Source organism: Panthera leo, chromosome B4, assembly GCF_018350215.1.
Source record: "Panthera leo isolate Ple1 chromosome B4, P.leo_Ple1_pat1.1, whole genome shotgun sequence".
Classification (NCBI taxonomy): domain Eukaryota; kingdom Metazoa; phylum Chordata; class Mammalia; order Carnivora; family Felidae; genus Panthera; species Panthera leo.
The window spans coordinates 54,534,311-54,556,313 of NC_056685.1; the positions used below are offsets into that span (position 1 = coordinate 54,534,311).

Below are 22,003 nucleotides of genomic sequence, written 5' to 3' on the forward strand. Positions count from 1 at the left end.
TAGGCACATACATTACTTTCAATGAGGTGCTTTATGAATATATGTACACAGCCTCACCCCCTTTCCAAGCTCCTGACTGCAGGGTGTGGCACAATGAAGGTGAATGAGAGAATGTCTGAGTAGAAGTTTGTATGTGTCACTAAGTGTTTCTCCAACTACACTCCACAAAACAAAGAGAAACTGTTTTCTTATGACTCACTATTTGGAATTATCCACTGCCCTTGAATTATCATCAAGCTTCAGTGATCATCTACGGCTTGTTGAGCCACTACTTCACTGAGAGTATAGGTCAGGGCTTAGCTGCATGAGCGTTGCTCAAACTCAGCACAAATCCTAACTTCAGGACTCACTTTGCACAAATTAACCTCTCTGAGCATTAGTTTTAACTTTTGTAAAATGAACGTAGCAATACTCACTTCATACAATTCTTGTGTGAAAGAGGTGATTATGTAAAATATTTGGGTCTAACTACAGGGCATACCACTCAGCCAGTGGTAGTTATTACTTTTGTCATCACTTTGGGGGCATTGCAGATATAAACAAGTCATACATAAAAGAGATGTTCTTTTCCCTTAGGTGGTTTTTAAATCTCGTTAGTGAGACAAGATAAATACATAAATGGAAAAAGGACATGGAAACCTAAAACTCTTATTTGAACCCTAACATGCAACTTATTCTCCTAAACCCAAGCCCTATTTTAAAATTTGCAGCAGATTTCAATGCTCTAAAATTGTTTTTTTCCTTCTGCCATTCATCATCCCCATGCTTCACCACCTTATATACACCAAACGTCCACCCCAGACTTTAATTTCAGGAGTTGACTGCAGAAATCTTGGGAAGAAAAATATTTTGAGAGTTCATTTTGTACATTGCCCTGTTTCTGGACAGGGGCCCATCCGAGGCATTCCAAACCCAAGTGAGACAGCCATGCACATGGCCAGAGAGCCTTCCTCCTCCCATCTCCTCTGGTCACTGTCTAATCTCAGAAATTCTTCCTTGTATTCTATCTTAATCTGTTTTCCTTCCATACTGGCATCTTTTTACACTCATTCTGATTGGGGATGAGGTACACAAACCCTCAAAGGCTGAAGAAAATTCTCAAATGCCCACCTGGTAACACTGATGCATTGCCAATCAGCCCAGGTCTCTGTAATTATAGGTCTCATAGATTTTGTTTTTAACCATTTAAAAACTTCAAAATTTCCTTAAAAAGAATTGATTTAGTCATCTTGTGCAGTCATCTGGTCTCTCCAAGCTTTTGAAAGTTTTTGAAGGATGAAAATATCCTAATTTCCAGGACAGAAAGTTAAGAACTCCAATTTCAATACCCCCAACCTCCATAACCTCCTCAATTAGTATCATCAAGTTATCACTCATTTGATTAAGAGAAAGTACAACCCTGAGGCTCACCATGACTAATATGACCTCCCCAGTCCCTTTCAGGCCATCATACGAAGTCGAGGAAACAGAATTGGCAGCACCCTTGACACATGCAAGGCTTGCCCCAGGGAAGCCCCTGAAGACCAGGCAGATTCTAGCGTGGGCACAGCAGGCATTTTCCCAAAGTGGGCAGAGTGACAAATCCTAGCACAGTGACTGGTTTGGGAAGCCTGGGGACAGGAGGGCAACCAGTGTCCACACTTCTCTCTCTTCCCAAAATTCAATTTCCAAGCCTAGGCCCCTCCTCTTGTGTTCCCAATTCCAAAGTTTTCAGACCTTCCATAGTGCTCATCTGACTCCAGACACCTATCATCCATCATCTAAGGCCAGTACTTCTCAAACTGGAAAGAGCATATAGATTCTGATTCAGTAGGTCTGGGTGGGGCCTGAGAGTCTGCATTTCTAACAAGCTCCCAGGTGACATCCACACTGCTGGCCCAGGGACCACACTTCAAAGAGCAAGGATCTAGATGACTGTAGCAGTTGACACAACTGTGTCCCATGAAGAGACTGTCTGTCCAAATACTTCTTTCTGTCTATCCTCCAGATGACAATGAGAATCATATTTCATCCCTTCCCAATTCATGAATCTCACTCCAGAGCACAATACACAGTACAAACCTATTCCATCATTTCCCTTCAAATATGAAACAACACATCCCTCACAAAAGTCTGATTCTTTCATGACTCTTAAAGGTCCATGTAGCCTAGAAATGCTGTCCCATTTCTTTTCCATCTTTTCACTTATCCATCTTCTATTGCCCAAACTTCTCCACAAGCACCCACCTCCAGGAAGGCTCTCTTGACCAGTGCATCTTTCTCAGTTTCTACTCATACCTTCCCTTCCAAAGTAATGATGCCTTCATCCCCATCCAGTTCCCAATTCCTCATATTTCAGTCTGTGTTTCTCCCCATTTGGGGGGAAACTTCTCTCTCCCCAAAGAATCTTAGATGATTTTACAAAATTATTGCACCAGACTCTCAAAAAAGCATCTAAAGGAGTTGGTAAATATATGGGTAATCCTGCCTCTAACAGGCTTCCCTGGAGGCACCTACTCCCTGTTGGGAAGATGAGAAATTCCACAAGTAAGAAAGTAGATTCCCATCTCTCCCTCCCAGAGCTGGCCCCATAAGTACAGTTGAAAACCACTGGCCCTTCTAGGCCAACCATAAAAGTGACTGTTCAAGAAACATGCCTGCTGTGCCCACCATGAATCCAATGTCCTCTTCAGTGATTCCCTGAAGTCAGGTAGAGCAGGTTGTGTCTTCTGTCAATTTCACTATTTCTGGCCCCTCCCCACATCCCATGGAAATAGATGGAGAAGGACCAGAAGAGGTCATGTCAGGCATTCTCCTGCTCAGGGCTGTATCTTCCCTGTTGCTCTTTGAAGGAACAACTGTTCTTACTGTTGCGTCTAGAGGAAGGAGAGAACCTACTCCTTGCCCTAAACAAGACTCCACTCTGATGGAACAGACAAGACAGTCACCAGAACTCAGGCAGAGCCACAGAAAGGCAAAACTAGAAGTGCCTGCATACAGTTCTAGATGCTGGGTATACAGCTCCACATAGAGTTCAAGATCTAGTTCTGGATGGAAAAAAAATGTTGTTTGTCAAGGAAGTCTCCCAAAAGGTAGTATTAAAGGAGTAGCACAGTGGTAGCCTGAAAGGAAGGAGAATTTTCGGTACCAAAGAAATGTGTAAGACTACATTCAATTTAACATGAATTTATTATGTATTCATTATGTTCCTTGTCCCAACTGGATGCTCAGGAGGAGTGAACAAGGTACACTCATAACCTATGATCTGTAATCAGGGAACAAAATAAATAAAGACACACAGATAACTGGTATATTATTTTTTTTAATTTTAGCTTAATTGAAGTATAATTGACACATAAAACTGTAAGATGTTTAAAGTGTACATTGTGGTGATGTGATATACATATCCACTGTGAAATCATTCACTATGATTTCCCCACTGTGAAAGGATTAATGGTGATATTTTAATCTAAATGGTTCAAACATGCAGGTAAGTGTTAAAAGAGCACTTTGTTTCCTTCGCTACATCTTTACATGTGGAGGTGCCTCAGCTGGAGCTTTGGTTTTCAAAGTGTGGTCCCTGGACCAACAGCATCAGCATCACCTGGGAACTGTTAGAAGTACAAGTTCTGAGCCCCACCCAGCCTACAGAATTCCAAATACTGGGAGCAGTTTTCACAAACCCTCCAAGTGAGGTGGCAGGAGCTGAAGTTTGAGCCATCACTGAGCACAGTACTATTCCTGGCCTCTCTCCACACCCTCTCTCACTGAGAATTTAATTAGCGAGTTGAAGAGACAGCAGTGAGGATGCCCAGCTCAGCCCCTTCCAGTTTTGTGTTGGTTTTCTTTATTTATCCAGAACCAACTTGTCCACAGGACACTTGCATTCCAACTTGCTCATACAAGAGAAAATCTAATAAAAGCAGACTCTCTCTTGTGGTGGAAGGCAGGGTGTGCTCAGCACTACCTCTGATGAGGAGTAAGTCTGTCTAATAATGTGAGCTTAGGAAACCAATTGGGCTTTAGCTGAGTAATCATTTGTCTCTATGTCTTGATTATCACCAGGTTCTAAATAGAGGAGGGGAAAATGGGGTATTATTTATTGGACCCCTTACAGCACCTATAATGGGCTGTAGTGAAAAGTGGGTGGGCTATGCATTCAGACCCCACACAGTAGAGAGACCTAGTGAAAAGAATAAAGGACAGAAGAATCAGAAGAAGTCCTAGAATTTTTAACTAAATGAAACTTTAGAAATATCAGTCCTGACCTTTCATGTTACAGATTATTAAGCAGAGCAATAAAGGAACTGAGCGGCTTGCTCAAGGTCATATTGCTAGTTCTTGGTGGAAACACCACCAGAACCCAGGACACCTGGGTCTCAGCTGTGCACTTTCAGAGCAGGTGGACCAAAGCAGACAACAGTACAGAAATTTAAAGTTCAAGAATGCAGATAGCTCCTGGTAGAAGAACCAATTTCAGGGATATTCAGCATGGGTAGTGGGTTCAAAGCCAAAGTGCTTTGCACTCAGAGGAAAGCTCTGGCTCCAATCCACCTGTGCATGTCCTATTGCCCCCCCCCCCGCCCCTCACAGCCAAGGCTCAGGCTACACTGTATGCTCAGTGTGCTCTGAACATGGCTTCATTTTCCTGTGCTTTTCCAAGTGTTGTTCTCTCTGCCTATAATCTCTCTCTGCTGCCCACGTGTGGGAAAAACCTAATCTGTCCTTGGAGAGAACCAGCTCAAATGCCATTCCTCTACAAAGTCTTCTCTGATTTCAGAGAAATCACTGTGCCAGCCACAAATGATAATCCTGCACTCGATTTCCCAAGACATTTTATTTGTATATTACTTATGAAACAGTTTCTACTTTGTGTTACAGCTATGCTTTACCCCTTGGATTAGAAGACATGCTCAATAAGGGCAGGGGCCATATTTCATGTTTCTTGCACACATTCTGGGTTTTATAAATAATGCTGCAATAAACATAGGGGTGCATCTATCCTTTTGTTTTTTTTTAATTTTTTTTTAACATTTATTTATTTTTGAGAGACAGAAAGACACAGAGTGTGAGCAGGGGAGGGACAGAGAGAGGGGGAGACACAGAATCTGAAGCAGACTCTAGGCTCTGAGCTGTCAGCACAGAGCCCAACGCGGGGCTCGAACTCACAAACTGCAAGATCATGACCTGAGCCGAAGTCTGTCGCCCAACCAACTGAGCCACCCAGGCACCTCTCCTTTTGAATTCATGTACCTAAAATGTTTTGGCACTGAAAAGGAAACCATCAATAAAACAAAAATGCTACCTACTGAATGGGAGAAGATATTTGTAAATGATACATCAAATAAGGGGTTAATACTCAAAACATATGAAGAACTGATACAACTCAACACCAGAAAAACAAATAATCCAATTAAAACTATGGTCAGATGACCTTAATATACATTTTCGTAAAGGGATATACAGATAGCCAATAGACACAGGGAAAGATACTCCCCCCTCACTAATCATCAGGAAAATGTATATTAACACGACAGTAAGATACCACTTTATACCTGACAGAATGGATAAAATAAAAAGACAAGAAAAACAAATCTTGGCCAGATAATGGGAAAAAGGAACCCTCATGCACTATTGGTAGGAACGTAAATTGGGCAGCCACTATGGAAAGCAGTATGGAGGTTCCTCACAAAATTAAAAATAGACCTACTAAGTAATCCAGTAATTCTGCTACTGCATATTTTTTAAGTAATCTCTGCACCCAAAGTGGGGCTCTAACTCACCACCCTTAGCTCAAGAGTCACATGCTCTACTGACTGAGCCAGGCAGGCATCCCACTGCCACTGGATATTTTGTCAAAGAAAACAAAAATATTTTCTCTAGTTTTTTAATAATATTTTTATAATTTTTTAATGTTTATTTTTGAGAGAGAGACAGAGTGTGAGTGGGGAGGGGCAGAGAGAGAGGGAGACATAGAATCTGAGCAGGTTCCAAGCTGTGAGCTGTGAGCTCAAACTCACAAACCGTGAGATTGTGAACTGAGCTGAAGTCGGATGCTTAACCAACTGAGCCATCAAGGCACCCCATTTTTAATATTTTTAAAAGCCAGTGTGCCTCTACAGGCACAATTGAAAAGTAGATAAGTAAAAAATAAAAGTAATAATAGGTACTAGAACTACTGAGTTCAAAGTTTACAGCTTTGGCCCTAGCTTAAGTGCGGTTAGAGACCAGGCTATACCGGAACCCATAGCTGAAGTAGATAGCAAACCCAATCAGCATCCAGACACCAAATACTATCCAGGTGGCAGCTGCCACCTGCATCATAAGGTAAACATTCATGAAGATGCTCAGTACTGGGAGGAGAGGCAGAGCAGAGACCTTAGAGTGAAGGGAACTGGAGCTCTGAGGCTGTCTCCAGATGACCCCAGTGACCCCAGTGATGAGCACCAGGAGCAGCACAGACACTGAAATCCACACTGGGTCTCCAGAAAGCAGGACTGGCAACTGGGCCAGCACCAGGCACAGAAGAATAAGCAGCATAACAAGCAGTAAGGAGCAAACATAGATAACTCGGCCAGAGAGTGGAGTGGGGGTGGGGCTGCCTGGAAAAAGTAGTCCCTGTAGAGTCAGCCTCCTTGCTGCAGGTCCATTCTCATCCTGCACCTCTGATTCATTTCCCCCATTCCTCCTCTCAGGCTGATACCTGATGATGAGAACACAAATAGCAACCATGGAGTAAGATATCATGGACCCAATAAACATGAGGTCCACAACATCAGTGATTCCAAAGAAGAAGGTCATGATTGCTGCAATGATCATAAAGATTAAAAAAAACATTCTGATGATGATGTTCCTGGTAAGGATCCAGGCAATGACAGGGAACAGGAGGCCATCCACTGCCATCTTGTGTAACAGCTGGTACATGGCGTCAATAAATCCAAAGATACTTCCCCAAAAACTACAGAAAAATCCAAACACTAGAATATAGTAGGCAGGAGCCCAGCCAATAAAGAGAAATGCCTCGGGCAAGGTGCTCCCAGGTTGAAGCTGGTAGTAAGGCACCATAAGTGTAAGTGCTAAAGAGACACCAAAATACAGCACGAAGAGGATGAACAGTGAAATAACAATGCTCCTGGGGATGGAACGTTGGGGCTTCTGGGCTTCCTCAACTCTGGTAACAATTTCCTCAAAACCTATAAATGCATAGAAACAGGTAGCTGCTCCACGGAGAATCCCCTGGAAGCCAAAAGGCACAAATCCTCCAGAGCCCAGAGGGCCCAACTTAGAAGTGTCATTGAGTCCAGCCTTTACGTAGTCCTCTTCTGTGAGCTTCCAGTTGTGCAGGTCCCCCTTAATGAAGCCAGTGATGATGACAAAACTGAGAACCAAAATTTTCACCAACATGACCACTTTGGCAAGTGAGGAAGTTGAATCATACAAGAAACCCATGAAAAACCACAGAGCGAACATAAAAATGAAGCTTAAATGGTCTTCTCTAAGGTAGTGGGAAACATGCGTTAAGATAAATTCTTGCAGTGTCATACGCAGTGACTCAAAAAGTAAGAACAATACCTGGAAATAAATGACTGCATTAGCAACAAGGGAGAGGATGAGGTTCCAGCCAGTGATGAAAGCCCAAAGCTCACCTATAGTGACATGGCTGTAGAGATATGCAGAGCCAGAATGGGGAACCCGGGCAGTAATCTCTGCATAGCACAGCGCAGCCAACATTGAAGATAGGCCGGCAATCAAAACACAAATCACAAAGGATGGTCCTGCTTGATTGCTGACCACCTCACAAGCCAGGACATACACACCTACACCCAGTGTGCGGCCCACACCCAGGGTCACTAAATCCAGAGTGCTCAGTCTTCTCTCTGGGTCATCCTCAGCCACTGGTTCCCCCAGCGTAGGTCTGTGTACCAGTTTTTGACCAACTCTACGAAATGTCTGACGCAGCATTCTAGCTGGAATTGAAGACTATTCCAGGATCAGAGAGCTGTAGCAAGTCCAGGGTGCAGACTCTGGGATCTCGTTCAGTGAGGCTAAGTTTAGCCAAGTTGAGTTAGGGCTGCCGAGGTCCGTTCCTCAGGCTTCAAAGCTGCTGCTTTGTATTTCATCTGGTATTTGATAGCCCTTCATAATGCCTAAAGAAACAATAAATATTTACCAAACTGAGTTGGTGTTCAACAAACTAAAGAAAGCTCACAACCACAGCTCAGAAGTCACCTGTTGCAGCCCGAGCATCACAGAAACTGAAATCAAAGAAAATCATTAAAAAAAATCAACACTGCTTTCCCCCCAGAAAAGCATCACATATCTCCCAAAATTCTCCTTTTTACACACTACATGACAAAATCCGCTTTGGGTTCATCTGATTCATGTAGCTTCACGTACTAATGAAGCTATAGGACACAAAAGGGCACGAAATTCTTGTGCAAAATTTACACATGGGATGTTTGTGTGGTGCTTGAGCATAAGTTATGACACATTAATTCATGGACTAGAGGACCTTGTTGCAGTTACAGAACCATTTCTTAAATATCATCTGAGTTTAAAATGCAAATATTGGTCCCAGTGTCTTGAAACTCTTTGCCCCGAAATCAGTACCCAAGGTCAGATGGCCACCTTTCTCCTCATTCTGCATCATCCTTTTAGCTGTACTGATGGCAAAGAATGTGCAGTCCAACCCTTCCCTTTACCCATCTAGGCCCACAGGGGGCGCTGTGAGAAGAGAGGAAGAGGGAGAAAGAGGCAGGGCCTTCATAACTAGCTGCAAGAATGACAGGAACAGGCTGTCTGGTGATGAAACACTAGAGTAACAGGTGCATAAGCCAACCAAGTATCCATTACTAAGGGAGAAGAGTCAGAAAGGCCATTTTGTGAATTCTGACATTCAGTAAACCTCACCCAAAGCAACCAGGCAAAACTTACTATAATCCACAATTATGAGAGTCTGATGGGTAGGAAGGAAAAAAGTAAGTCACCTAGCTCAGTTGCTCACAACCAAAACAATTTCTTCTGTCTCCTCCTTCTCTGGGTACCAGTAAAGAAGATGACCTCACTTCTGCAGGAACTCTGCTCACTGGTCACACTATGCTCTATAAACACCCTGGGCCATCTGTGATGTCAGCTGCTAGCCACCTCGAGACCCTTCCCTGCTCTGTGAGCTTATATTAAAACACTAACTTGAAACTTCTTATTAATTTTCCACTATAGTTATTTTCCACTCGCTCAAACCATGGTCTCAATACGCCAAAGATACTTTCTTTCTTTTTTTTAAGATCAATGTTTTATTGTTTTTTTTCAATATATGAAATTTATTGTCAAATTGGTTTCCATACAACACCCAGTGCTCATCCCAAAAGGTGCCCTCCTCAATACCCATCACCCACCCTCCCCTCCCTCCCACCCCCCCCCCCCATCAACCCTCAGTTTGTTCTCAGTTTTTAACAGTCTCTTATGCTTTGGCTCTCTCCCACTCTAACCTCTTTTATTTTTTCCTTCCCCTCCCCCATGGGTTTCTGTTAAGTTTCTCAGGACCCACATAAGAGTGAAAACATATGGTATCTGTCACCAAAGATATTTTCTTAATGAAGGAACCCTGCATGTGGTTCCTCCTTCCCCCTCCTCCACTGCTGCTATTCAAATGCCTGCCTCCTGAGTTGGAACAAGACTTTGGTGAACAATTCACAGCAACGCTCCAGAAATGAGTAGTGGAGAACAGAGAAAACAAAGTCATACAGCCCCCACTCTCCTCACTTCTCAAGCTTTGGTTTTGAGAGAATTTTAGTAAATGTTGTCAGAGTGTTCTGAAGACAGAAAGATCATGTCAGAATTGAACAGTCTTCTCTACAGATTATCAAAAGAAATCCTAATGTTGTGGGTCAAAGCTTCTGTGTACAAATCCATCTAGACTCCTTATTAACCACCCACCAGTGGCAACCAGTTCCAAGGTTATGATTTACTAAGAAGCACACAACATAGAGTCAATACTTAACTCATGGAATCTTTCTACACTGTGAATGTCATTGATGTGCCCTCCCCAATCCAGGCTTCAAACCCTTCAGTGTTTCCACTGCCCCCCCCCCGCCCCCGCTAAGTTCATCCTTCAGCATCTGGCCTGTGCTAATTCCTCCAGGCTCATCCCCTGCCCACTCCCTGCTCCAGCTGCAAAATTCTACACTTACCCTTTACCTGTCTCTAATGTTCTCTTGTCCCCTGCATTTAGCTAACCCCCACTTCTCTTTCAGTTCCCAGCTCAGAAGTTGCTGCCTCAGGAAGCCTCCCCTGACCCTTATGCTGCTCTTCCTGTGTGTTCTCATAGCACCCAGGCTTCCCCATGTGCCATTTATCCTAATTTATCAGAATTCCAGCTAATCTGCCTGCGTCTTCTATCAAAGTGTTAGTTAGATGCTCAATAAATACTTGTTGAACAAATACACAAACTAACAATAGAATCCTGAGAGAGAACATAATCCAGAATTCCTAGCTAATGGACTTTGAGATACATGCTCTGCAGCCAAACAATATTTATAATCCTGATTTAGGTAAAAATATAAATGGTATTACCTTCCTTGTAGAAGGCAAGGAAAATGAAAGTGTGAAGGAAAAGGAAACTGATGAATCTTGCCTACACATCATTCATGGCTGGTATAAGCTACACAGGGTGACAAAGAATTGTCAATTTTTTTTTGAAGGCATCATACTCAGGCCCTGTAACCTAGGTGGGATATCCTAAGGCAGAGGTTCTCACTTTGGGGGACAGAGAGAGGGATGATGAAGATACTGGGAAATATTTTCATACTTCATATCCAGTTGTTCTGGAGATTCTTATACACTACCCCTATCCTTCCCATGGCTGCTCAAAACCACCTCAAATGGCAAGAAATTGTCCTCAATATCAAAGAGAAGAGATTATAAAAGCTTTCTTCACAGGAAAGCAGCACAGTTTAGCAGATAGGAGTAAGGCTCTGCTGATACATGGTTCAGGTTCAATCAAAACTCAACCTTATACCAGCTACTCTGGACAAATTAGTTACCCTTTTGCTGCTTTGGTTTCAATAGCAGTCAAATGAGGGTAAAAGTTCCTCAAGGGTAATTATGAGGCATAAGAGAAATGATGCCTATAGAGTAATCAGCACAGTGCCTAGCAAATAATATATAATTAATATGACCTACCTAATGTTTATTATTGGAACCTGATCCAAACTGCCAAACTTTGAAAATCAGTTAATCTTTATAAATGTCCAGCCCCAAAACCATCCACTAAAATTCAAACTTGTTAGCTCGCCCTCGTGAGACAATGAAAACAGCTTTATTCCATATATTTTGCTTTGAAAGCTAAGTACCCTAATTAAACACCCTCATACATGGTGCTAAACACTTGGAGGTCCTAGGCTTACTAGGTTAGTCCAGGCATAAAAAACAAAACAAAACAAAACAAAACAACAACAACAAAAAAAAAACAATGCAAGCCTCAAACATCACCCCCATCAGCATCATCATCAATATTTTTCCCTATGGATGTCTCATCTTATTCCTAGAAGGGGCAGTGCTGGGTACTGTAGTGCTAAGAGCAATGGACATTATGTCAGAAATTTTGGATTTGACCCTTGGTCCTTCCACTTCACTATATAAACCAGGGTTATTTGCTTGATCTCTCTAAGCCTCAGGTTTCCTCCACCACAGGAACCTCACTTCACTTCCCTTAGAGGATACACATAAGAATTTGATGAGAAGATACAAAATATCACCCAACACTGGTGGGAGTGTAACTGGGATCACCATCCTGAACCACAATTAGTGGAATTAAGAATGCACACACCCTCCCACCCTACCATCTCTCCCTGAGATATACACCACAAGGAAACTCTCTCCTGAGTCCGTAAGGAGGCTCATATGAGCGAGTTCATCACAGCACTGTTTCTGAATTTGGAGCTATGCCAGCCTCTGTTACTAGAGGAATGTACAGGTAAAATGTGCCTTATGTACACAATGAAATATTACATAGCAGTCAGAAACAAAGTAGATTAAAGATAACAACATGGGTAGATTTCAGAAACAATGTTAAGTAGCAAAGTAGAAGCAGGATGAGGTATACAACACAATCACATTTATATACATTTATAAAACACCCACAAAGTGCTGCATATTTGTCAAGGATACACACATACCTGTTAAAAATGTCACGTCATTCCTCTGATAAAATCTTCCACTGGTTTCTCTTTTCATTCAGAGGAGAAGCCAAAGTCTGGATTTACAATGGCCTACAAAGCCCTACAGTATTTGTCAGTGACCCACCTACTACTCAGCCTCAGTTTCTCCCTCTTCCCACTTATTTTTCTCTAGTCTCCTAACCATTCTGGCCTCTTAACATACCAGGCAAGACCCGACCTCAGGGCCTTTGTACTTGCTGTCCCTATGACCATATCACTTTGAACCCAGTTAGCCCCATGGTTGTTCACTTCACTAAATTTGGTAAAATAGCACATGTGTACCACAGCCTTCCTTAAGCACCACATATAAAACTACAATCTGCTCCTAACCACCCAGCCATACCTTATGCCCCTGTCCTCATTTTCCTCATAGCACTTGTCACTATTCAAGGTACTATATGTTGTACTTAATTGTCTATTATTTGCCTCACACTAAAAGATGTAATTTCCATGGAAGCAGGGCATTTTTACTGTTTGGCTCTTGGCTATATTCCCCACACTACAACTGTGTATCTATAGAATTAATGAATGTATCCAAATATATAGAGCGTGGATTGGAAGAGCATTTGTTAAATACACTAAAGCAGGTGCCTCCAGTGAGGAGGGGAAATGAGAATAGAGATCAGGATGAAAGGGTAAAATAAAATGCATTGCATGCAAAGGGGTCCGACAGGAAGCAATGATGCTAACAGTCCATGGCTGAGGGAGGGGTTGACTCCACTCTGCGCACTTCAGATTCAACAAGGAATTGCATGAGATAATGTTGTGGGAGTTAAGTTGAAGGGTAACTGGATCCTGTAATTGTCAGGACATGGAGAACACAGAGAAGGAATACCTGCTAGAAAGAGGGTGGAGAACAAGGGAATATGGGGCACTCCTCCTACCAGTTCCTTCTGAACCCATTTCCCTTTTCCCAATTTCTCTTTCTCCTTCACTCCTTCAACTGTCTCTGGAGGCTCCTTACTGGGCACTAAGGATGCTTGTACCACTTTTTTCCCTCTGGGGAACAATCCCCAGCCACTCCCTCCCAACAGACCCAAGAGTTGTTCTGAACATTTGTTGAGTCACAGAGCCCTCTGAGTTTGGTTGCCTCAAAAAATTCCCTACCCTTTCCTGAAGTCCATTCATGGACCCTGAGCAGGAATCCCAGAGGAGGACCATTTGAATGGCAGGGTCGGAGATGGGTAATGGTTTGATCATTTCTGTTTACTTCAACTGTGTTGTGCAGAGTGGTCCCTGTGCTCTTCCCAATTTTATTGAAGATCAACAGTGGGCTACAGACCAAGTATGAAGATCCCAGAGAAGCAAGTCAAAGAATAAAACATCTGGGAATTAAAAAGTCATATTTTGTTACTCCAACATAAGCAGGCAGAAGAAAAATGAACAAGCAAGCTTATAGCAGAGAAAGCAAAGCCATGATTAGGAATCCTGAGAAAGCCTACCACAAATCTAGCTTATAACAATACACAAAAATATCATCCTCAAGCACTATTTTCAGAAATGCCCTTTTTCCGTGCAGTAATCTACAATTATTCTTTTAGATTATTTCCACCATTATTGTGAATAATGAAGAGCTGACATGGACATAAAGGGTGGGTTTTCCAGAACCTTATGAAATTAAGGACTGCAAAGACAGGGGCAGGGAGACCCTCAGAAATGGGAGAGTAAACATGTGCATCAGGCACTTGCAAGCGTTGCAAAATTACATAGGTTAAGCCCTTCCAAAACTCCAGATGCCTCAGGAAGGACTGTCAGACGCATCTGAGTAGCTCAGAGCTAGAGAGAAAAAGGGCCCCAGAGGGAAGTCTGAAAATACATTTCTGAGAGTCAAAGAATACTTCTCATAATCTCACTTCCCCCTGGGAAACTGCAATGAAAGCTTCTACATCTAGATGAAAAGTCCAAGGTGTATAGATTTTCTCAACAGCTAATAATCTGGATAGAATGGCTAATCAACTACCATTAAAAAATGTTAGAAATACACACTTATGTATGTGAATGGGGAGGGGGCAATGTGGAGGGTAGAGAAGGAGATAATAATGGGGTTGTTCCTGCTGGAAAAGGAGGAGATAAACAGAAAATATTTTCACTAAGTTAGTAAATAACTAATTTTTCTTTCAAGGTAACAGGCCATGTTCCCATAGGCTCTGTGTGCTCATTCTCTTTCCAGAGCAATCCATGACAACCATTAATTCACTGACCACTCACAACACAGTATGATCACCACTGACCCCCAGCGTAAAGAGACTCCACAGTTGCCTCACCACATACTGCCCATTTCATTTCCTTCTCTGTGGGTCTTTACAGATGTCCTGGGTTATCCTTAAGCTTTCACACATTTATCATAAGAAGGGGACTAAGATATAAGAGAAGGCTGCTTCTCTCCCTTCCTTGAGTAGAAAAATAATAGACTAGAGTGGCAGTGAAAGTCTTATTTCATTAATTCATTCATTCATTTGTTCATTCAATAAACATTCAGCACCTTCTAAATGTCAGTCCTGGTGTTTGATGTTACAAACACAACAGAGAGGAAAAAGACATGTTCCCTGCATACAAGGCACTCATTGTCTTTAACATATTCTTATATACTATTCCTGTCCAAAATGTGTAACCTAAATATTGTGATAAAAATGATCAATCTACAAAACAACTTTGTATAGAAGGTGGAATTTCTATAAAACAATTGGCATGTGCTGTTCAAAACTGTCAATGATGGGAATGACAGGCTGAGGGACTGTTGCACATTAAATGAGAATAAAGAGACATAACAACGAAATACAATGAATGACCCTGGATTGCACCTGGGTCATGGCAAAACACTTCAGTATAAAAAGATAGGTAATTAGTTAACCTAGACTACAGACCATATTTCATACATACATGCACCCATGTTCATACACACATACATTGGATGGAGCAAGCAAATGTGGCAAAATATTAATATCTAGTCAATCCTAGTGAAAAATAAATAAATGGGTGTTTACTATACTGTTCCCACAACTTTCTGCAGGATTGATATTTTTCAAACTAAAAACATAGGAAGAAAAAAAGAATGTCCCAATAGTAAATGTTATGGATTCTCCTTCCCTGAATGCCCTTTATCAACAAGCTTGTCATCAATTTTAGTTGGAACCAAACCCCACCCAGAATGATCTAGCCTCAAATCAGGAACTTTAGATCAGAGGAGTGGTGGGAAGATAGAACTCCTTTGTCTTTGATTTACAATGAAAATTGTCACCAAGCAAAAATGACTGGAAAGACACCACAACCCTGGCTCATGTAAGTACACTTATAAAAACTCCATACTCTTACTGTCATTTTGTGGGACTAGCACACACTAATAAAACAGGGCCCTAGACTTAAACTCTTGGAGGCATTGGGGGAACATACGTAGAGCCTGAAGGCAGAGAAAAATAGTATCTAGCAAATAGAGGTACCAAGTATATGTTCAAGATTCAGGGATACATGGAGAGAGTGGTGAAAGTGAGCCAGAATTTGTTGAGCTGCAAGTAGCACAGAGATGTTATTTCATTTAATCCTCATAACAACCCAATGAAATAAGTATTATTATTCCATTTTACAGACTGAGTGGTGAGACAACTGTCCCAAGCCCATAACCCAGTACCAAGAGGGGCTGGAATTTTAATTTTGTTCTTTGTTATTTCAAAGACTATGTTCTTTCTCCCGAGGAATTCTACATCCACAAAGAGTGAAGACTTGGGGCATGGCTGTTAAAAGAGTATTTGAGCCAGTTCCTATCTTTGTGCCCAGGAAACCCTTGCCAATCTCTTTCCTTTACTCCTAAATACATACTGATGGGCAGGAGTTAGAGTTCTAGAACCATTAAAAATGAAAGCTCTAAACCATGCCTGATTAAAATCAAACCTAATCTAGGGTCAAAAAATCTCCAGATTATCCTCTTAGATGCCAAGAAAGATTCCAAAGCATCCCTTAGCTATTCCAATAGTTCCCAGATATGATTTTACAGCTAATTGTAATTCCTGCCCACAACTTTAGCCTATCTCTTTTTACTTGGCTTTTAGTGGAAATATAGGACAATAGATTTCCAGATGCCAAATATAAGTAACCTCTTTGAGACTGCTTTCATCATCCAATTCCTTAATCAATCTATTACAAATCTTTTCTAGTCACTGCCTCATTCTTAAGAAGAAAAAGAACCACCTCAGGGCAGTTTAGGGAATGCTAGAGAAGAAAGTGAAACCTTGATTTTCATTGTGTAAAGGAAGACAGGCAAAAGGAGGTGCAGACATTTTCTAAAATGGGAGCCCAATGGCAGGAAGATGCTTAAAATCTCCCTGACAACCTATTACTTTCAGGTTTGGCCTTCCCAACCCACAGCCATCATCCATGGCTTCCAGATGGTGCAGACACACAGTGTTAGGAAAACTCTGTCAAAAAGGAGAGCACCAGCTAGAACAAAGGAGGGAGATGGGTAGATGGTGTCAGTTTAATGAGAATGGTTTTACAAAATATCTTTTTAATCTCCCTATTTCACCTGGACATTTGTTCCTCAGATTTGGCTGCCAATCAGATGCAGACTTGGAATGGTTGCCAGAGAATGGCAATCTCTTCTTTATCCTTAATGTAGAATAAACAGCACCATAAAAACATCAGCTCACCAGTCACTCCAAACTGCAATTAACCACTTTCCAGAACTAAAATGTCAGGATGATGCTGGTAAAAGGACTTCAGCTATGTCAGAGTGATAATTCTGGTATGGTTGTTATTGACAACCAGAGAATATAGTAGAATATAAAAATGGGCATTAGTGTTCCCCATTGTGACCCATTACTGTGGCCAGCTCTGAGCTCACAGGATCTGGAGCATTGTTAGTATTTATTAAACATCCATGAAAACAAGCACAAAGATCAATGAACATCAGGCATGAATACAGACCTCTTTGTTTTTGGAAATCCTCACTTTTTAAAAAAGTTATGAAGGAATATGGACTTGAGCTAAGGAATAATGGGTATTCTGAACATGCTATCAGTATAGGAAGATCAACAGAGAAGGCAAAGGATTGCCTTTCTTTTTTAGTTTAAAAGGAATAAAACTCCAAATATATCCAGAAACAAGGGGACTGACAAACCAGCCTCTAAGGATCCTGACTTTAATCAGTGAAGCTGCATAAAAATTTGGAACAAATCTAAGAAATTCCAACTGAAATCCCTGGTTTCAGATATTTGGGGATCACCAACCTGGTCCCCAATTCAATTCAGCTGACATGAAGTTATTTAGACACTTAGCACATTTTCCACACTAGACAGGTATCTAGTAGATTCCTAGGGTTTGCAAATACTGCATATCCAGGGACAGCCTCCTGCCATACTCCTGGGTCCACCCTCTTCATCCATAAAACTGATAAATCTAAACAATGGGATCCGCTCAGTCTCCCCCAGAATCCCTCAGCAGCCATTAGAGAGTGAATTTCTTGAAGCAGGATAAAGGACTAAATCACATTCTTCCTGCTCCCTACATAACACCAGATAACCACATTCTGAACAGTCTCTATTCATCCTCCTTCAGGACAATAATAATTTCCTCACGTCTTAAAAAGGCATGTGCATAATCACACACACACATACACACACAAACACACACCTCCAACCAGACCTGAAGTTTCCTATTCTCTATTAAGTCTAAACTACTAAGATTGTATTTCCTGGTCTTTCTTTGCACTGTTCTTCTACCACTTACTCCTACTGTTAACTTTATGTGCCTTTGCTTGAACAGGACAAATATTTCCCCATACATGTACATCTTGCTGCCAATAACATCACCCTCATGCAGACTGTTCCTCTCTGCCTAGAACATGCTCTTTCCAAACCCTGTTCCACAGATCCTCCTTTTGCAAGCTTCTCTGGGCATACCTGAAGATAGATACCTGATCTCTCCAGTATGTTCACCTTGCCCTCTTCTCTCCCCTCATTAATATCAAGTGGCATAACTCACTGACTTAGAACTTTTCACTAGGAAAATACATTTAAGGAAGAGGGTAGGAGTAGTAGGTGGGGAGGTGTTGCTAAGGAGTGGAGCTTATGCCTGATGATGCTCTCAGCTTGCCTTTCCTTCCGCAGCAGAAGTCTGAGGTAGAAAGAGTTAATTGGCCACAACCAAGGAAGTAACTCAGGATGTACAGCCCGGTTTGGTGACGTCAGAGATCTGACACAACTGAGGCCCAAGTATCTTCTACCACAACAAAGTGAAAGTACAGAGGAAGTAACCCACATCAGCCTAGAGACTATACATTATATGTGAGGGTCATTATTCACACCAGTATCATCACTTTGATGTGTAACAACTGAACATATAGACAACACATAATTTTACTACTTTCATTTCTTTATTTGGAAAATAAGCCATGTAATGCTTTGACATTAGGCATCATAACACAAGACTCAAACTGCAACATTTAAGGCCAGCATCCAGAAGGGAGGAGTGGTAACATAGTCAATTCATTGAATGGAGTGTACAACAGGATTTCACTTGTTTCAAGAAGATGGGGAAGTCTCCATGAAATGCCCTTATATTGCAGGCTCCCAGGGGTGGTTGGGTGGCTCAATCAGTTAGGTGTCTGATTTTGGCTCATGTCATGATATCATGGTTCATAATTCAATCCAGGCATCAGGATCTTTGCTGACAGCTCAGGGCCTGGAGCCTGCTTCAGATTCTGTGTCTCCCTCTCTCTCTGACCCTCCCCAATCACACTCTGTCTTTCTCTCTCTGAAAAATAAATAAACATTAAAAAAATTACTACAAGCTCCCAGAGATAATTTTCTGTATTTACTACCATTATTCCTGTATCATTTCTGAATATACAGATAGGTTCTGTATACTTTGGATTGCATCTATAATGAGAAATTGGATTGTTCCTCAAGTCAAAACCACAAAAATTTCTAAGTATGAAAGTGAGAAAGACTGCATTCAATCTATTAAAGATCAGATTTCAACTAAGCTTAAATGAATACAAAGGCAAATTCCAAATTAGAAATTCAGGCACCGCACTGATTCTTTGTGCAAAAGAACTCAAGCAAAAGCAACATTTTTCTTACACTGAATCATCACAACCACCACCATTACCCCCAAATCATCATCACTCAGTTACACATAGTGCAAGACAGTAGTGGCAAATACAGAATTCCCCTCTCTGGGAACTTACAAGTAAGGCCATTTCATGAATACCTCCCCAAATGCCAAAATAATTAAATATACATCAGCTATGAACCAGAACAGGTATTCTTCAATCAGAAATGAAGAGTCAAGGCTAAGGCATTTTAAGACCCAGATAGCTTCCTATTTGATGGAAGGTAAGAGTAGTGAGGACCTCATGTTCTGTGGTAGCAAGACCAGTGAGTGTCTTCTGTGCACTGTTAGTCAACCTGACTAGGCTGCAAGCAAGAGCAGAGAATTGCCCCATCTTGGCATTATGTATAACTGTTTCGCAGTAAGACATCGGTTAAAGTATCTATTCAGCTTGCACATGATCTAATAAATAGAACCTCTTTTAGGCCTTCCTTCCATGTCCCCCACCAAAAAAGACAAAACATAATTCACCACATCTCGAAAGAGTAAATCCAGTTTGACCAGCTAGAAAGTTCTAGTTAAATATTTGCTACAGATATTTATATGGATCTAGATACTAAGATATAAAAACAACAACAACAACTCTCCATCTTGGTCTCAGCTTATATGGAAAAGAAAGATAATCTATTGCAGTAGTAATAAAAGTGTAACTTCTTGCAAAAATAATATAAAAATGGGGGGGGACAAAACATAAATGACTTTTAAATATAGAGAACAAACAGATGGTTGCTAGATGGTTGTGGAAGGGGGGATGGGCTAAGTGGGTAAGGGGCATTAAGGAATCTACTCCTGAAATCATTGTTGCACTATACGCTAACTAACTTGATTGTAAATTTAAAAATAAATATTCTTTTTAAATTAGAAAATTTAAAAAAGTGTAACTTCTCCCCAGGGGAAAGAGAAGAAAGGTCAGATAACTTCTCTCAAAGGTTGGAAAGAAAACTGAAGTAAATAATTTCAGTTTATCATAAAAAAAAATAATATCCAACATTATCTCCCACAACTCTTCTGAGAACAACCTCGCAAATGGATTACTTACCAGGCATCTTCCCACGTATGATCTCACTTTGTACTATATTCTGTTTGTATGTTACTGGAAGAAGCCTTTGTCTCTCTTTATAAAATAAAAACTCCTCATGGTCTCTCAATGAGGCTAGGAACCCTAATTCTGCAGGTAAATACTAATAGGTGCAACCAAGACTAGAACTTGAAAGCATGGCAGGCTCCAAACTGTATGCTCATTAGACCAAGAAGAAACACAGCCATGCCTTTCAGCTCATCTACCTACCCTACCACCACCAGCCCTAACCTCTCAAATCCCATCCAAGACTGGCAAAGGCTGACTTCCAAGTCAGTGAAAACCCATCCGGATGCAACCTAACACGCTCCAGACCAACTGTATGTAGATCAAATCCATCCACTCTAATATAGACCAAAATCTATGTAGATGTAGACCAACATGTTTTTGCTTTTTTCCCACAATACACATGGAGTCCCTGCTATCTACAGACACCACACAAGTATCAATGCACCATTATTTGGAAAAACAAGCAGATAGCCAGAGCTTCTCTAGAGGCTGTATAGACTCCATATAATCCACTATCATTCTGGGATGTTTGTCAACAAGGCACTTTTTCTTAGTTATTCTGGGATAACTGCAGAGAGGACAGAGGTAAATACAATGTTTATCATTCATGATTTGACACATTTACAACTTTAGTTTCAGTGAGAATCTAGTTTTGAAAATTCTCAACATTTCTATCACACCAAAACAAGATGTTCAACCTAAAAAATCAGAAAAGCCTGAGCTTCTGCTCTTAGAGATCTTCAGAAACTTGAATGGGCTACCAGGAAGAACCATAATTAGATTTTCCAAACAGGAATCAGAAAGACAGCTGTGAAAAGCCAGGAAGGGTATGCAATTATGGATTAGAGAGTGATGTGATACACTGATGTCAACAGTGAAAATCAATTTCTTCTCTATTTCCTATATGATTCTCCACTAACTTTTTAAATCACTCAATCCTGTCAACACAGGACACTGAATAAAGTCCTCAGTAGAAAGCAGAATGAAATCCATCTGCCTGTCCACCTTATTTTCCAAGCTACAACTGTAATACAGGATGACCTTTGTCTCCGATGAGCACTGATCTGCAAAAAATTTTTTTGAAGAAGTAATGTTAAACAACTTTGTTTTTTTCCCTCAAATCCTTCCTTTCCTTGTAAGCGGTTTCGGGATATCCATCCAGTTATCCTACTCAACACTATGTCCTGTCTCCACTTTTAGTCTTGCAGTTGTGAGGGATCAGAGTCCATGGCTCCTTCTTCCATGTACTTCCTCCCAATATACGCCCTCAGTAATACACCGCACACCAGGTGGATTAGGGAAGGCCGACTATCTCTCTGGTCATCTTCTTCATATCTTTAAATGTGCCCTTCACTCCTCCATGTAAGTACTTAGCTGTCTCTGTCTCTCTGTCCTCTCTCAACACACTGTGCTTGGTTCATCTCACAACCCTAGGTGGCTGCTCCACACTGTCACCATCTCCCTTGGAAAGTTAATTTGTTTTGCTTTGCTTTGTTGTAGGAAAGACACCAGATCATCTGAATCATATGAAAGTTGTATCATGCCTCAAAGTCCTGACTTCTTATCCAAATATAGAACCATATGCCTTCTCCACCAAGACCCATCTGCCTCACCC

The 22,003-nt window shown here is 41.4% G+C and overlaps 3 protein-coding genes and 1 pseudogene across 7 annotated transcripts in view; all 4 read right to left on the bottom strand.

Annotated features, from left to right (window-relative positions):
• LOC122224314 (cationic amino acid transporter 3-like) overlaps positions 1-22,003 on the bottom strand; it is a 435,603-nt gene that overhangs the window by 291,950 nt on the left and 121,650 nt on the right. The window lies entirely within an intron of this gene.
• LOC122224312 (cationic amino acid transporter 3-like) overlaps positions 1-22,003 on the bottom strand; it is a 138,601-nt gene that overhangs the window by 80,011 nt on the left and 36,587 nt on the right. The gene's annotated exons all lie outside the window — the stretch shown is intronic.
• LOC122224323 (cationic amino acid transporter 3-like) lies at positions 6,029-7,941 on the bottom strand. The gene has a single exon (XM_042945988.1). The coding sequence runs from the start codon at positions 7,939-7,941 to the stop codon at positions 6,190-6,192; it is 1,752 nt and encodes a 583-aa protein (XP_042801922.1). The 3' UTR covers positions 6,029-6,189.
• Positions 8,068-22,003, bottom strand: part of LOC122224327 — a 103,541-nt pseudogene continuing 89,605 nt past the window's right edge.